Below are 18285 nucleotides of genomic sequence, written 5' to 3'. Positions count from 1 at the left end.
CCTAGGAGCTGGCGCTGGCCTCTTCTTCATTGGATTAAACTTGATTCCGTTCCACTTGCCGTTGTTATAATTTTACGTAACTTAACCTGACCTAATTTAACCTAACCTAATCTAACCTAACCTAATTTAACCTAACTTAACCTAACCTAACCTAATCTAACCTAACCTAATTTAACCTAACCTATCCTAACCTAACCTAACCTAACCTAATTTAACCTAACCTAACCTAACCTAACCTAACCTAACCTAACCTAACCTAACCTAATCTAACCTTACCTAACTTAACCTAACTTAATCTAATCTAACCTAACCTAATTTAACCTAACAATCGAACCTAGCCTAACCTAGCTTAACCTAATCTAATTTAACCTAATCTGTATTCGACTGAGAAGCCTACTGTGTAGGCGAAACTGTTCAACATTAAATATATATAACTTCTAAAGACATATCTTCCTCGTGAATTAATGTATAATTGCTATGGATCCCATCACACATTGGATTACTCAATGATAAAGTTGATATGTTAGCCAAGAAGAGTACCCAGAAGGAGAACGTAGAATATAACTTTGGTATAACTGTGTCTAGCATTAGGAATAATATTAGGAGAGAAGTAAATAATGAAAATGATTGTTATAGGAATGCAGTTAGAAGCCTGAGTAGATCTATAACCCACTATGATAACATGAACGTAGATAAGTATGTTTATGGAGCAACTTGCAATGTGAACAGACTGACTGATGTTGTAGTGGCCAGGCTTAGGCTTGGTTACAAGTACTGACTGATGTTGTAGTGGCCAGGCTTAGACTTGGTTACAAGTACTGACTGATGTTGTAGTGGCCAGGCTTAGGCTTGGTTACAAGTACTTCTGGCAGTTTGGGAGACACACAGATGATGATCAAACTAAATGTAAATTATGTGATCAGGCATATAGTCACTCTCTTGAACACTATGTGCTTAATTGTCCACTTATTGAGGAATACAGAGACAGACAGTATAATAACCTATGTGACATGTCAAGATATCTTATTAATGAAAATAAGATACCAGATATACTAAGCAAATTTCCTAAATTTGCTTGTAACAGATAAGTGAACTATAGATATGTAGATATAAATCCATATGTATTCCTGTTAACCCTTTGGGGCCTAGTTCCTAGGCCTTTTGTGTATCCATATGCTCTCGCGCTACCGTCCACAGGATGGATATGGGGTGCACAATAAACTAGCCACTTCGGTGGCAAAATCTAAATCTAATCTATCTTCCTCGTCAGGATATACACGACGTGTGTGTATGGCTGTCCGAAATACAATATATTTTATTTATAGTTATTCTTACAACCAAGTGGGGCAGAGAGACTGAAGGAACTCCTTAAATAGCCACCCCATCGAAGACCCTATGCCTGTTGTATCCCCCAGGAAAGGATGGTTCTCGAGACACCACCTTGTGACGGGTGTCGGGGAGTTGATAAGGGAGCTTCTGAAATAGATCCTGACCTAGGTGGTGTACCCAGGGGAGTCCCGGTGGTAACAGCTGCCTCTGGTTGCTGGGATTCTCATCAATGCCACAATACACTTTCTTCCTGTGGCTTAAGTTTTCTCTCTCCGTTAAATTTAGTATATGGGCGTTGTCTCCCTAAGTAACTCAAGCTGGTCTTCTCAAATGGGTTGTCAACCCTTGCAGACACCTACCTGATCTTCGTACAGACACCTACCTACCATTCCCTTCAGGCACCTACTTACCATCGACAATGATATCTACTCTAGCAAACCTACTCCTCTACCATCTTCTACGAGTATTTCCAAATCATCTCAAATATTTGTGAAGAAAAAAGCTCTTGTAGATATCTACAACGCCTTTCACACACTACACCCATGTCAAAGCCATGTTCACACACTACACCCATGTCAAAGCCATGTTCACACACTACACCCATGTCAAAGCCACGTCCACACACTACATCCATGTCAAAGCCACGTCCACACACTACATCCATGTCAAAGCCACGTCCACACACTACATCCATGTCAAAGCCACGTCCACACACTACACCCATGTCAAAGCCATGTCCACACACTACACCCATGTCAAAGCCATGTCCACACACTACACCCATGTCAAAGCCATGTTCACACACTACACCCATGTCAAAGCCATGTCCACACACTACACCCATGTCAAAGCCATGTCCACACACTACACCCATGTCAAAACCATGTTCACACACTACACCCATGTCAAAGCCATGTTCACACACTACACCCATGTCAAAGCCACGTCCACACACTACACCCATGTCAAAGCCACGTCCACACACTACATCCATGTCAAAGCCACGTCCACACACTACACCCATGTCAAAGCCACGTCCACACACTACACCCATGTCAAAGCCACGTCCACACACTACATCCATGTCAAAGCCGTGTCCACACACTTCACCCATGTCAAAGCCACGTCCACACACTTCACCCATGTCAAAGCCACGTCCACACACTATATATAAACATCATTAACACCTCACCAAGGTCTGGTAAGACCAAAAATTGCGTAGGATCATCTTAATGACCCTCGTATGGCGACAGGTTGTTCAAACCCCAATGGAAATAAGTCACTATGACGCATTTTAGTTTTATCTTAGGTAATTTATACATACGTACTGACTTACGTATGTTAATTTGTGTAACTGTACTTATGTATACCTGTACCTAAATAAACTTACTTAAGCCCCATTAATCATCCAGCATCCACAAGATCGACACCAAAATAAAGGATATTAAGAACTGCATTTCTGAAGAGAAGGTGATGCCTGCCTTCTGCGAGAAAAAATGAAACTAGTCAGTAAAGAGTTTTTGTTACCACCGGCATTTTTTGTTACGGAAAATTATAATTGGTTAAGAATCATACCATGGAAATTGAAGGTTGAAAGTGTGGAAACCTGTAACAGTGATGAATGAAGAGTATGCTGGTAATAGCAGTGATGAATGAAGTGTATCAGGGTAATAGCAGTGATGAATGAAGTGTATCAGGGTAATAGCAGTGATGAATGAAGTGTATCAGGGTAATAGCAGTGATGAATGAAGAGTATCAGGGTAATAGCAGTGATGAATGAAGTGTATCAGGGTAATAGCAGTGATGAATGAAGTGTATCAGGGTAATAGCAGTGATGAATGAAGAGTATCAGGGTAATAGCAGTGATGAATGAAGTGTATCAGGGTAATAGCAGTGATGAATGAAGAGTATCAGGGTAATAGCAGTGATGAATGAAGAGTATCAGGGTAATAGCAGTGATGAATGAAGTGTATCAGGGTAATAGCAGTGATGAATGAAGTGTATCAGGGTAATAGCAGTGATGAATGAAGTGTATCAGGGTAATAGCAGTGATGAACGAAGTGTCAGGGTAATAGCAGTGATGAATGAAGTGCATCAGGGTAATAGCAGTGATGAATGAAGTGTATCAGGGTAATAGTAGTGATGAATGAAGTGTATCAGGGTAATAGCAGTGATGAATGAAGAGTATCAGGGTAATAGCAGTGATGAATGAAGTGCATCAGGGTAATAGCAGTGATGAATGAAGTGCATCAGGGTAATAGTAATGATGAATGAAGAGTATCAGGGTAATAGCAGTGATCAACGAAGTGTATCAGGGTAACAGCAGTGATGAATGAAGTGTATCAGGGTAATAGCAGTGATGAATGAAGTGTATCAGGGTAATAGCAGTGATGAATGAAGTGTATCAGGGTAATAGCAGTGATGAATGAAGTGTATCAGGGTAATAGCAGTGATGAATGAAGTGTATCAGGGTAATAGCAGTGATGAATGAAGTGTATCAGGGTAATAGCAGTGATGAACGAAGTGTCAGGGTAATAGCAGTGATGAATGAAGAGTATCAGGGTAATAGCAGTGATGAACGAAGTGTCAAGGTAATAGCAGTGATGAATGAAGTGTATCAGGGTAACAGCAGTGATGAATGAAGTGCATCAGGGTAATAGCAGTGATGAATGAAGTGTCAGGGTAATAGCAGTGATGAATGAAGAGTATCAGGGTAATAGCAGTGATGAATGAAGAGTATCAGGGTAATAGCAGTGATGAACGAAGTGTCAGGGTAATAGCAGTGATGAATGAAGAGTATCAGGGTAATAGCAGTGATGAATGAAGTGTATCAGGGTAATAGCAGTGATGAATGAAGTGTATCAGGGTAATAGCAGTGATGAATGAAGTGTATCAGGGTAATAGCAGTGATGAATGAAGTGAATGCAGGTAACAACAGCAGTTAATGAAGTGTGTGCGTTTAATACCAGCAATGAATGCAGAATGATTTTCCTAATAAAATCCAACGTTTGCAACAACAACACCAGTACGAATACTTAAGTTAGGCTGCTTAAGACTGGCCAGGAAGCAGAAGAAACACGTACTGACGCTGGTTGCACATACATAATAACACGCCACTGGAGCCTATGGTCAGCTGACCGAGGTCTACCGTTTTAAAAAACAAGACTGAATAGGGGATAATAACAAAGAACTTTTTTCGGGTGTAGACGAACAGCTGAGATGGAGAGTTATCTGTGAATACCAAACGAAAACTTGAGGGTCAAGTTGCAGTTAGAAAGGACGAACTGGAACAATACCGTGACTGGAACAACACAGTTAATGTGTCTGGCATTTACAAACGATACTCGGAAGAGGTTAGGTTAGGTAAGGTTTGTCAGGAAACAGGACAGGTGTTCCCTGACGTGGGTTTTAGTCATATGATGTCCCGCCACTGGAGTTTTTGGTCATCTGACAGAAGCCTTCCACTGGCTTACTCCTCCACCCTTTTAAAAATTAAGATTATTAGTACGTGGGAGATAGGGCACTAATTTCCAATAATATCACAACGCATTGAAAATATTTAAGCAAGGTTATGCTAAATCATAACCCTTATTTTTTTTTCTAAAATATTGATTTTGATGTTTCACAGCCGCAGCTCCTCACCTCATGATTCTGAAAACGCAAAATACGACTTTAAAATGTTGAGTATCAGACGTATTTTCTCACGTAATTTTAACGTGTATTCTGATAGTCATAAAGTGAATTAGTCTTATATTCCAAGAGTCATTTATTCTGTACCCACAGAGCAATGATTTTTTTTTCAGTTTCCTCCCGTGAAGGGAGGTAGGAATCTTGAATCTAGTGAGGGGCTCTTGATCCATGAAACTGGGTGTTTTCTTCTCTTCTTAGGATTAAACTCCATTACCTCTCATTGCTCAAGCTCTACATAACCTACTAAATGGAAAAATAATCACGTATAAGCGTGAGGGAGGGAAGGTCGCCCACACGCGTGAGCCAGACTATCGCAGAGTAACCAACATTCTTCCCCCATACGCCAAGGAATGGGCGTGGGGATGGGCGTGGGATGGGCGTAGAAAAACCCACCACTGTGGTATTTGGTGACACATTCTTTTTCAACAAGAGATTTTCTACGGGGATATATATAAGAGGGCAGGTTGTGTCCACCCACCTTAGTCGCCCCTCGACTCACCAAGGGTAGGTGGCACACCTCTCACATCTTCCTGTTCACATAGACACGAGGATGGTGCAGGTGCCTCACCTTACACCTCCGGATTCACCTGGACACGAGCACAGCTTCATAAGTTTCGTGACCGAACGTTTTGTGCTTTGTTTGTTTTCTAGATATAAAGGCTATCGACTGCACCAAGGTCCTCAAGCTTGCAATTCATCAGTAGAGTAGGTAAAATTCGTCAGGAAACAGGTCAAGTGTTTCCTGACGCGGGTCTTACTCAAATTATGACCCGCATGAACATCAATAATGTTTAATTAATCCCTGCCAAAACAGTGATCAAAGCAAGCTCTCAGTGGATATGTGTAAAATCTATACATAATTCTGTGGATATATCGAGTGTTGCAGTGTCATTAAATTTATGCAGAATTGCATAATAATAATTTTTTTAAAGATTCATGTGAGTTCAACGAAATGAGATTATATACATTACTCCCCAGATGGGGTTACAATATTCTTAAGGCGTTATATTGTAAGTAAATGAAAACCTAACTTACTTATCTATATCTTAGAGATTAATGAATCCTCTTAGGATAATAATTAGATAGATTGATTGATTAAGTATCCTAAAAGCAGCAGATAAACCTCAAAATTGAGAAACCATTATACACAACATCAGGAGATATAGAAGCACTATGTATCCGACAGACAAAACAGTTCTTGAAAATCAAGACTAAACTGGTGGGCCAGATATAATAATAATAATAATAATAATAATAATAATAATAATAATAATAATAATAATAATAATAATATAGGATTAAGGTTCGAGATACACACAGACTTAGTTCAGACACCATAAATGTAAAAATAAACAAGCGAAATCTTTTTCCAGTTGCACTTAGCATTTTGTCTCTTACGAAGCGACGAAGGTTTCTGTAAAAAGTAAGTGAAATTCAGGTAGAAAACACCAGAGCTTATTTAAATCAAAGTTTAATTTTATGTCAGAAGAAAATCTCTCATTACAGGAGTGTTGATTCAGTGACCCACCACCACCACCACCTCCACCATGTGTGACGAAGAAGAAGGTGTGGCTCTTGTCTGCGACAATGGCTCTGGCATGGTCAAGGCCGGCTTCGCCGGTGACGACGCTCCCCGAGCCGTCTTTCCCTCCATCGTCGGCCGCGCTCGTCACCAGGGTGTGATGGTCGGTATGGGTCAGAAGGACGCCTACGTCGGTGATGAGGCCCAAGCAAAGCGTGGTATTCTCACTCTTAAATACCCCATCGAGCACGGTATCATTACTAACTGGGACGACATGGAGAAGATCTGGTACCATACCTTCTACAATGAGCTCCGTATTGCCCCTGAGGAGTCCCCCACAATGTTGACTGAAGCTCCTCTCAACCCCAAGGCCAACCGTGAGAAGATGACTCAGATTATGTTTGAGTCCTTCAGTTTGCCGGCCATGTATGTTACCATCCAGGCTGTGTTGTCCCTGTACGCCTCTGGTCGTACCACTGGTCAAGTGTGTGACTCTGGTGATGGTGTCTCTCACATGGTCCCTGTCTATGAAGGTTTCGCCCTTCCTCATGCCATCCTTCGTCTTGACCTCGCTGGTCGTGACCTTACCAACTACCTCATGAAGATCATGACTGAGCGTGGCTACTCCTTCACCACTACAGCTGAGCGTGAGATTGTCAGAGACATCAAGGAGAAGCTTTGCTACATCGCCCTTGACTTTGAGAATGAGATGAATGTTGCTGCTGCTTCCTCTTCCCTGGACAAGTCCTACGAACTTCCCGATGGTCAGGTCATCACCATTGGTAATGAGCGTTTCCGTGCTCCTGAAGCTCTCTTCCAGCCTTCCTTCCTGGGTATGGAATCTGCTGGGCTTCACGAAACAGTATATAATTCTATCATGAGGTGCGACATTGACATCAGGAAGGACCTGTTCGCTAACATTGTCATGTCTGGTGGTACCACCATGTACCCTGGTATTGCTGACCGCATGCAGAAGGAAATCACTGCTCTGGCTCCTTCTACTCTTAAAATAAAGATCATTGCTCCTCCTGAGCGTAAGTACTCCGTCTGGATCGGTGGTTCCATCCTTGCGTCACTGTCCACCTTCCAAGCCATGTGGATCACCAAGGAGGAGTATGACGAGTCCGGCCCCGGCATCGTCCACCGCAAGTGCTTCTAAATAAAATCATTCTTATATGTTTTGTTTTGTTATGTTGTTTTAAAGCTTCGCTATAAAAAAAAAGTTATGCTTCCCGCTGAATAATAAAAGTTACAAGTATTTACGATTTTCCTTTTTTAAACGTTATATAGACGTATATATACATACAGACACAAACACAGACACACACTCACGTGGACTGTGTATTCTTAAAGAGTAAAAAGCTTGGATAATGTACCACACAAAAAACAGCTTGACACTGAAAAAATCAAGCCGGCGTAACCTTTAAGTCACGGGTATTCTGAACACTCGTGACTTAACCTGACTCCTCATTTTTTCTTTTTCTTTTTCTTCTTCTCCCTCTTCCCCTTTCCTCTTTCCTTTTTCTCCTCTGGGTTGTCTTTCTCTCTTCTGTCTCGTGTTTCTGTACCTTCTTCATTTATTTCACTTCTTTCCATTTCTCGCACCTCTGTGCGCTTGCTCTCCCTCTGTGGGCACCTAGCTCCCTTGCAGTGCTCCCCTTCCTTTGTATTTGACTGGCTCGTCCTCCTTATTCCTCACTTCTACCACTACCACTACTACTACCTCTTCTACTACTTCTACTACTACTACTGATGAAATTAAGACACATGTGCGGCGTCTGGGTGTCTTTGTTGTGGACGTTTCGCCATCCAGTGGCTGGCTGGATGGCGAAGCGTCTACGATAGAGATGCCCGGGTGTTGCGCATGTGTCTTAATTTCATCTTGTCGGTATTATTTGCCATTCTTGTACTACTGCTACTACTACTACCACCACCTCTTCCTGCCTATATACAGCCGTCCTGCTCCACTTCTGGTTAGTGTGACTTTGTAAATGGTCCAAGTCGGACCGAAACGTCGTCGTAAGCTTCTCTCTTTTATGTGTGGGTTATCTGTGTAAACTACATAACCTTGTTTGAAGATATTGATAAAAATACTCATTAGATTAGATAAGAAAGGAGGTGTGAAGTTTTCTAGTGTACATAGATTAGCAAATTGTCTTATTTGGATTTCCAAAAACTTACGATAAAATTCCCTTTACAACATGAATCTACAGTTAGACGCCAGAGAGCCAGTCAGTTAATGGTGTCAGAAATACTTAGTAATGCATGTTACTGTAGACCGCGATGCTATTGTTCCACAACTGTCTATGGTGCTGTAACCAGCGGCTCGCGTACAAAAAAATCTAACAGACAAGACTTCAGGCTCGAAGGGTTGGTATGTTAATTAAGTCATTTACCTGGTAAAGATCCCTTACTAGGATGCTTAAGTAAGAAAAAATAATCCATGAAATACGAGTATTTGAAGGTACGACATCACTCGTTGGAAGATATAAAGGCAAAATTAAATAAAAAACCACGAACTTAAGTTTTGTTAAACACTTGCTAGCTTTCATAAGGTTACCCTGAGTCAGGGCTCTCAGAGTGAGCACTAAAGCGGGTAGAGACTTGGACCTGCCTCGCATGGGCCAGTAGGCATGCTGCAGTGTTCCTTCGTTCTTATGTTCTCATGTTCTTAAAGCCCTTACTGCCCTGGGTTACTAATTACGAAGGCAGAACCTACCACCCATTAAGGGAACTGACACCCTTAATAATCAAGTTTACAGGCTAAGAGCTGTTATCCTACCTCAGCCCTATCTAAGGTATACTACCCTTCCCCAGGATGCCACCCACAACAGTCAACTAACACCAAGGTACCCACTCCTCGTACCGGGGATCGAACCACGGACACTGAGTGCGCTTCCAACCGAGCTACTGGACACCTGATGAGCTGAATACCATAAAAATAATATATATACTTACAAATAAATTAAAAGTTAAGGGATGGCCATTTAACTGGCTTGACTATGAGGACAGAATACTACCTAATGCAGTATATAGAAGTTGCCTCAAGTATGTGGAGGATACCAGTTAGGGGATACCAGTTAGGGGATACCAGTTAGGGGATACCAGTTAGGGGATACCAGTTAGGGGATACCAGTTAGGGGATACCAGTTAGGGGATACCAGTTAGGGGATACCAGTTATGGGATACCAGTTAGGGGATACCAGTTAGGGGATACCAGTTAGGGGATACCAGTTAGGGGATACCAGTTAGGGGATACCAGTTATGGGATACCAGTTAGGGGATACCAGTTAGGGGATACCAGTTAGGGATACCAGTTAGGGGATACCAGTTAAGGGATACCAGGTAGGGGATACCAGGTAGGGGATACCAGTTAGAGGATACCAGTTAGGGGATACCAGGTAGGGGATACCAGTTAGGGGATACCAGTTAGGGGATACCAGTCAGGCGATACCAGTTAGCCAGACTCGACTCCTGGAAGTGGGAGGCACAGTACCTGCACTCTGATGGAGTGGTGAGGATGTTGCAACTTGGATGTTGCAACTCGTTATCTGAGCTGTGATATGTGCACGCTTCTGGCAAGACAGTGATTGAATTAATGTCAATGAATGTGTTTCTTCCGTTTCAGGTCACCCTGCCTAGGTGGGAGACGGCCTGTGTATTAAAACAACAAATCTAAAGGCAAATAAATACTCGAATCCATATTAAAACTCGTAATGTCTTGATCAAACTTCACTAGATCAGGATTCGAGAGTAATAAAATTTAATCAGTTACAGAGTTCATTCGGATATAAATAATTTTGGCTAAATTTGAGAAAATCAGAGCCATAATTAACACTCAGTTCAATAGATATTTACACACACAAATGGAACTTCATGCTATGCTCAACACACTGTTTTAATTAGGCACAAGGAATTAATTTATACTTAATTATGCTGACAAATACGGAATATAGGGTTGTATGAAGCCTGACACAATGTTAGAATGCTACAACAAACAATGCCCACTGCATAACAGTGACACAGTGTAACGATACCTTACATAAACAACCATTAGGAAGGTTCTATTAAATACGCCCACTGCATAACAGTGACACAGTGTAACGATACCTTACATAAACAACCATTAGGAAGGTTCTATTAAATACGCCCACTGCATAACAGTGACACAGTGTAACGATACCTTACATAAACAACCATTAGGAAGGTTCTATTAAATACGCCCACTGCATAAAGGTGACAGTGTAACGATACCTTACATAAACAACCATTAGGAAGGTTCTATTAAATACGCCCACTGCATAAAAGGTGACACATCGTAACAATACCGTACACAAACAACCAATAGGAAGGGTCCATTAAATACAATCACTGCGTAAACAGTGACACATTGCAGGCATTCCGTACTGAAACCGCCATTAAGGAAGACTACAGTCTATACATCCCTAGTGTGAGCAATGACATTATGTAAACATACTAGACACAAGCACCCATTAAATTAGGTTCATCTCTTATTTCCCCAGCGTGAAGAGTTACGTAATATAAACATACCGTACACCAAGAATGTTACCCTCGGTAAATGGTTATTTACAAGAGAGCCAACTTAAAAATAAGTGTGTGGAAATTAGGCTGCCCCGCGGTCACAATGTCCGTTTGTCTTTCAGAGAAAGCAGGTGATAGTTTTACGAAGGAAAATTCTCAGTGACTTCAAACTGAGAAGCAAACTGCCTACCCATTCGAAGGTAGAGTTTCCAGGTAATAGGCTTCCTTTTCAAACCATATAATAATACCTGGCTTCCCCTCACATTCTCTTACGGTTACAAAAATTCGATATATAAGAGAGAGGGAGGTGCCGTCCCGTTAGTCGCCCACACTGCTCACTCAAGGTAAGTACTGCATCGTATACTCTTTCTTCTTTCCTTCCTGCCTGATGTCCTCCCTCTGTCCATCTCGTCCTCACTCGTCTCTGTCATCTCGCCTCCGTGCTTTTATGGCCCCATATTCTTTATCTAACTAGATGACAGATACACTTCTCTGAGTGCCAATCGTAACACCTCTAGGCTCGTAAAATATATAAGTTCAACCTGTGTGACATTTTATTGTGGCAACGTTTCGCGATACATTGCCACAATAAAATGTCACATTAGTTGCACTTGTGTCCTTTAACTTAACATATGGCCAGTAATACTATCACATTAACACCACTCTCGCCTTGTTTCAACATCTCTGAACTTGTCTCAACACCATGACCTCCAGTCTTTAAGCACCTGGAAATCACAGCCATTATGCATCTGGGATTGGCAGGAACTTGCAAATGTTGTGCTCAGTCCGCATCAGTTTGACGACACTCACAGTGGAATCCCTCGGGAACATTACTAGTAAACTTGAATTCCTTGGACTAATTTTTCTTCAATTCCTGATGGAAATTACTGTGAGGCATAGCCTTTAAACTTGTGAAAATTGTAGCCTATACACTGGTATAGAAAAGTCTATTGTAGAGGCGAAACTTCTTCTAAATTAAGTTCCTAATTGCTGTCAATTGTCCCGTAGCTCGGTTGGTAGTGCACTCATCTCTCAAGCTGAGGTTTTTGGTTCGATCCCCGGTACGAATGGAAACATTTGGGCTTATTTCCTTAAGACACCTGCTGTCCCTGTTCACCTAGCAGTAAAATAGGTACTTGGGTGTTAGCCAACTGGTGTGGGTCACATCGTGGGGACAAAATTAACCAAATTTCCCCGAAGTGCTCAGCAGGTTAGGTTAGGTAAGGTTCGTCAGGAAACAGGGCAAATGTTTCCTGACGCGGGTCTTAGTCAGATGATGACCCGCCTTTGGAGCTTTTGGTCATCTGACCGAGGCCTTCCGCTGGCTTACCGGTCCACCCCTTTAAAAATTATGGTCATATAGAACCATTTTTGTAGTAATACTCCGCATATATAATACGCCATTTTTGTGAGCTATGGTCTGTATAAGTTGTATCATGGTTTAGAAAGACACGTAAGCAAATACTATGACACATTTATAAGAAAACGTTTCGGTCCTGGGACCTTGATCACTTCTGTGATCAAGATCCCAGGACCGAAACGTTTTCTTATAAATGTGTCATAGTGTTTGCTTACGTGTCTTTCTAAACCAACTTGTCGGTATTTATTACCAAGGTTTATACCAAGTTGTATCATGTACTTGTAAAACTATAGATTATTATTATTATTATTATTATTATTATTATTATTATTATTATTATTATTATTATTATTATTATTATTATTATTATTATAACTATTACATTTCCTTGAATCATGGCTTCAGCGTAGATCTACGTAAGTGTACTCTTAACTCTGTTGTATATTAAAGTCATACTTTAAATACAGATCTCTGAGGGTCTTATTCCAAGATTTTTGATTTTGGGTTTCACTGACCCATGTTTCTCACAAACTGGGTCGATACCCAACAATCGTTTACCTGTGATTTTCCATTTATTTATTTTCAGTCAGGTTAGTGACCCAAAAAATACTTCAAAGACAACGGACATATCTTCTGGTGTGAAGACACGATGTGGAAAATCATTTTGGGGGGATGGAACCATGTTTTTCCCAGGGTAGAGCTTTATTGAGCCATGGTATGATCACGTTTTGCCTACGAGTGAAACGTTGTCCCAATAAAAACTTGCTCTACGTGTGTCTTCTTATAAAAACCTACTGACATTATGTAAATACTTTCGATCGAATCCCTTTTAAGAAGCGATTATAATTATTATAATCATGGGGGAGGGCTAAACCCGTAAGATTATATAGCGCACGTGTGGAGGGGATGGAAGATATTCAGGGTTAATTTAGGGAACCGGAGCACAGATCCAATCCCCTAGATCAAGAGCCCCTCGCCAGCATCAAGGAACCTCCCTTGAGGGGGTTGGAGAAGCGAAATTTAGTAAACTTAATGATACGGAATTAATAATACGGAATTAATGATACGGAATTAATGATACGGAATTAATGATACGGAATTAATGATACGGAATTAATGATACGGAATTAATGATACGGAATTAATGATACGGAATTAATGATACGGAATTAATGATACGGAATTAATGATACGGAATTAATGATACGGAATTAAAGATTTTTACATTTTCCACATTTTTTTCCAAGTTCGTCTAACTTTCCTTCAGTGGATTTTTTATTAATAAATAAAATACTTTAATAATCGAAACACCATAACGAAAATACTACTTTGCAAGACTAATAGGATATCGACGGTAAAGTAAAGAAACCATACCACTGGTGGGGATAGAACCCGCGATCAGAGAGTCTCAAAACTCCAGATCGTCTGATCGCGGGTTCTATCCCCGCCCGTGGTATGGTTTGTTTGCAATCGTGTCATTACGATTTCGTGAGTCAAACAAGAAATGAAGTGTATACTCAGGTAACCCCTCACATAGGAGAAAGCTTACGACGACATTTCGGTCGTAAGCTCCTCTCTCATATGTATACCTGGAGAGGGTTTCGGGGGGTCAACGCCCCCACGGCCCGGTCTGTGACCAGGTCTCGCGGGTTATTGTGCCTCTTTGTATAATTAATTAAGACCAAGTGTATGTTAGGGTGTTATTCCTTAAATTTTGTATTTTCAATTTCGATACTTTGAAGTTTATCATCAAAATATATTTGGTGCACTTAAACAATGCATTTTATCCTACACCAATATTCTAGAAAACATTTAGAGTTTTCTAACTGGAAGAAAATCCTGATGATATTATTAAAAATAAATTAGGCATATTCTAATTTATATTTTTTTGGTGTAACTTTATGAAAAAATTTCCGATAAATATTTAGTTACGAGTTTGTTTAATACAACATATGTAGATGTGTTGAATAAATAATTGTAATGTATAATTTTTATTAAATTACAAGTTTTTATAAGTTGAGACACTTATGTAACATATAGGAATCTTTATTGATGAAACGTTTCGTCACACACTGGCTTCATCAGTCGAATACAAAGCAGGAAGATATAAGGAGAGGAGTTTGAGGTGATTAGTCCCTCAGCCTGGAGTCGATTGATGGACTGAACACATCGACTCCAGGTTGAGGGACTGATTACCTCAAACTTCTCCTCTCCTTATACCTTCCTGCTTTGTATAGGACTGATGAAGCCAGTGTGTGGAGAAAAGTCTCTTCAATAAAGATTCCCATATGATGCATAAGTGTCTCAGTTCTTCAGGCTGTCGGTTTTCAAAACCATCTGTCACACAAGTTTTTATACATTATGCATTTGTTGACACATATATTAAACCTAGCTTTATCTTTCGCAGCTATTGCCTGACGTCAGACAATACTCTAACCACCACCATGTGTGACGAGGAGGATCAGGTAGCCTTGGTTGTGGACAATGGCTCCGGCATGGTCAAGGCCGGCTTCGCCGGTGACGACGCTCCCCGCGCCGTCTTTCCTTCCATCGTCGGCCGCGCTCGTCACCAGGGTGTGATGGTCGGTATGGGTCAGAAGGACGCCTACGTCGGTGATGAGGCCCAGAGCAAGAGAGGTATCCTAACTCTCAAGTACCCCATTGAACACGGCATCATCACCAACTGGGACGACATGGAGAAGATCTGGTACCATACCTTCTACAATGAGCTTCGTATTGCCCCTGAGGAGTCCCCCACAATGTTGACTGAAGCTCCTCTCAACCCCAAGGCCAACCGTGAGAAGATGACTCAGATCATGTTTGAATCCTTCACCTTGCCAGCAACATATATTACCATCCAGGCTGTGTTGTCCCTGTACGCCTCTGGTCGTACCACTGGTCTGGTGTGTGACTCTGGTGATGGTGTCTCTCACATGGTCCCCGTCTATGAAGGTTTCGCTCTTCCTCATGCCATCCTTCGTCTTGACCTTGCTGGTCGTGACCTTACCAACTACCTCATGAAGATCATGACTGAGCGTGGCTACTCCTTCACCACCACAGCTGAGCGTGAGATTGTTCGTGACATCAAGGAGAAGCTCTGCTACATCGCCCTCGACTTTGAGAATGAAATGAATGTTGCTGCTGCTTCCTCCTCCCTGGACAAGTCCTACGAACTTCCCGATGGTCAGGTCATCACCATTGGTAATGAGCGATTCCGTGCTCCTGAGGCTCTCTTCCAGCCTTCCTTCCTGGGTATGGAATCTGTTGGTATTCACGAGACCGTCCACAGTTCCATCATGAGGTGCGACATTGACATCAGGAAGGACCTGTTTGCAAACATTGTCGTATCTGGTGGTACTACCATGTACCCTGGTATTGCTGACCGCATGCAGAAGGAAATTACAAATTTGGCTCCTTCTACCATCAAGATCAAGATCATTGCTCCTCCCGAGCGTAAGTACTCCGTCTGGATCGGTGGTTCCATCCTGGCCTCACTGTCCACCTTCCAGACCATGTGGATCACCAAGGAGGAGTATGACGAGTCCGGCCCTGGCATCGTCCACCGCAAGTGCTTCTAAATATATATTTGTGAATACATTTTTTACATTTATATTACACTTTTAAATAAATAAAATATATATATAATTCTCAAGAGTTTTGATTCTATAAAACGTTATAATAAATTCAGTGATATTTAATAAAAGATAATGATATGATCATTGAAAATCATCCTCTGTGTTCCTGGTGTGTGACTCGCGCAGGTTTTTACTGAAAACTAATTACTTGATAGACAGTTACAACTGAAGGTCACTGTGCAACTTATTATATTCTGCAGCCATGCAGTGTATCCTTAACACTCCTTGTTACCCTCCGCTGTACAAAACTGTCATGAACCTGATACACTGCCAATACAGCATCAAAGGGCTACCATTATTTATTATTATATTATTATATTTAGGATTCACATGGCGAGTAAGAAAAGAAATGAATCAGGTTCGATAAAAGGCAGGGGAGAACAGGTACCTTTAGAAGCACCCACTAAACCTAACCTAACTTAATAACCACAGTATCAGATCTTTATTTTGAAGCATGTCACTACACTGAGTAAGGGAAGACTTAGTCTTACACTTTCCAAGTTACGGGAACAGCCAAGCTGATCAGATTTGACGTGAATACTCTCTAAACAACCCATACAATGGGTGGGGCTTGAACCCGCAGTCGGAGAGTCCTGTGAGAGTTTTACGACTCTGACCGCGGGTTGAAGCCCCACCAGTGGTATAGTTTGTTTACAATCGTGTCATTACGATTTCGTGAGTCAGAATTCTCTCTGTGCTTAAAGCCACATCAACAAACATTTGGAACCTTTTATTACGGATAATAAAATGCTCTAAATGCTTGCTTATGTATCTTTAACCACAGTTTGTGGGTAATAAATACCGCATTTCTACCATTATTAATGTTCTTATGTTATTAATGTACAATTCTAAGTGATTTTTGCGCCGATGCAGGCCTAAAAACACAATTTCAGATGTTAAGTAAATACACAATAAAACAAAAATAATACTAATATATCTAACACGTACTTAATATTAACATTGAATAAGTAGATGGCGGGGGTTGAGTCCTGTTTCCTGACCCCACCACACTGCTTACAACGAGTTTCACTACTTTTATTATTAGTCTTCAGTCATCTCTCCTCTGTATGTAGTCGTTGAATTGTAATTGCAAAGGTCGAGTCTCAGCTCTTGACCCCGCCTCTCAAATCACGTTTATTAGTGTCTTAGTATGCGTGTCTGCGTGCGTGCGTTCCTGACAGTCAACGCACGTCCGCGTGCGTGCGTTCCTGACAGTCAACGCACGTCCGCGTGCGTGCGTTCCTGACAGTCTACGCGCGTCCACGTGAATTATTTCGGAAACGTATTTACGTTTAATCAATTTAAATTTACAACAGCTTCGTTTGAAGCAACATGCATTGTCTCTTTGTTGCTTTTTTAGATGCTAATTCGAACACGAAAGGGAGAAATGGAACACCTGAGTGGTGTTCTGAACACAAAATACGTAAACAAACAAAGCGTTTGCTGGTGGAGTCTCTGCCAAGGTAGAAAATACCTGCCATAGCACAACGCCAATAATTTAGGGGATACTTCTCAATGCTATCAATTTCCCGTTCACTTTCACTTAGCTAATATACAGAATTACGTATCATTGATATATATATCACAGTAATCCGTGCAGAATCTGATTTTGTGTGACAGATATATATGAACCAGATTCACTAGTTATTTAGTACATGGATCAGATAAAATGGTATCCGATGACAACGTTTGGCAAGACTCCAAATCCTAAAGGGTGTAGACTTTGAGTGTCTTATAAAAAGCGAGAAAGCGCACACAGCCTGGTCGATTTCAGAACTCGGCGAGGGTAATCTTATCCACGTAACCCCTCCCTCCAACTTGGTAGTTCATTGTAGCAAAGTAGACCAGTCTTTTACGTATCCATCAATTACCCTCTCACGTAACTAAGGCAAATCTTCCTTCCGCCTTTTAACAACCAGGCAGGACACCCAACAGCCTTCCAGCAGATGTAAATAAAGCTATTGTTACCTTATCTAGTCAAGTTATTACCTCCCTAACCCACAACTGCCCAGAAGCAATGACAACGTCCCCCCAAAAAACAGTAAATAAGACCATTCCGAGGAGACTCAATATTCTATTTGTAAATTTTGAGAAAAAGTAACAGCTACGACAACGCACAACTTTAGATTACTTATTTCACCTATTAACATTTGTAACTTAGTTAGTTTCAACTTCCTGTTAGGGAGGGTTCATTGATAACAAGTGCC

General features: G+C 41.2%; 2 protein-coding genes across 2 annotated transcripts; both read left to right on the top strand.

The window, feature by feature from the left end:
* The first annotated feature begins 5410 nt into the window (after positions 1–5410).
* LOC128704338 (actin, alpha skeletal muscle-like) lies at positions 5411–7799 on the top strand. The gene is made up of 2 exons (XM_070103122.1): positions 5411–5523; positions 6526–7799. The coding sequence occupies exon 2, from the start codon at positions 6567–6569 to the stop codon at positions 7698–7700; it is 1134 nt and encodes a 377-aa protein (XP_069959223.1). The 5' UTR covers positions 5411–5523; positions 6526–6566; the 3' UTR covers positions 7701–7799.
* A 3493-nt stretch (positions 7800–11292) lies between these two features.
* On the top strand, positions 11293–16036 carry LOC128704341 (actin-57B-like). Its single transcript, XM_070103121.1, has 2 exons — positions 11293–11427; positions 14851–16036. The coding sequence occupies exon 2, from the start codon at positions 14888–14890 to the stop codon at positions 16019–16021; it is 1134 nt and encodes a 377-aa protein (XP_069959222.1). The 5' UTR covers positions 11293–11427; positions 14851–14887; the 3' UTR covers positions 16022–16036.
* Positions 16037–18285: the final 2249 nt, after the last annotated feature.

This window comes from Cherax quadricarinatus, chromosome 84 (assembly GCF_038502225.1).
Source record: "Cherax quadricarinatus isolate ZL_2023a chromosome 84, ASM3850222v1, whole genome shotgun sequence".
NCBI lineage: Eukaryota > Metazoa > Arthropoda > Malacostraca > Decapoda > Parastacidae > Cherax > Cherax quadricarinatus.
Note: the sequence above shows the minus strand (reverse complement) of the source record. Positions and strands in the feature narration are given on the sequence as shown.

Bases quoted from the DNA above. Each gene is read 5' to 3' on its own strand.
- LOC128704338 (XM_070103122.1), top strand. From the start codon at position 6,567: ATGTGTGACGAAGAAGAAGGTGTGGCTCTTGTCTGCGACAATGGCTCT.
- LOC128704341 (XM_070103121.1), top strand. From the start codon at position 14,888: ATGTGTGACGAGGAGGATCAGGTAGCCTTGGTTGTGGACAATGGCTCC.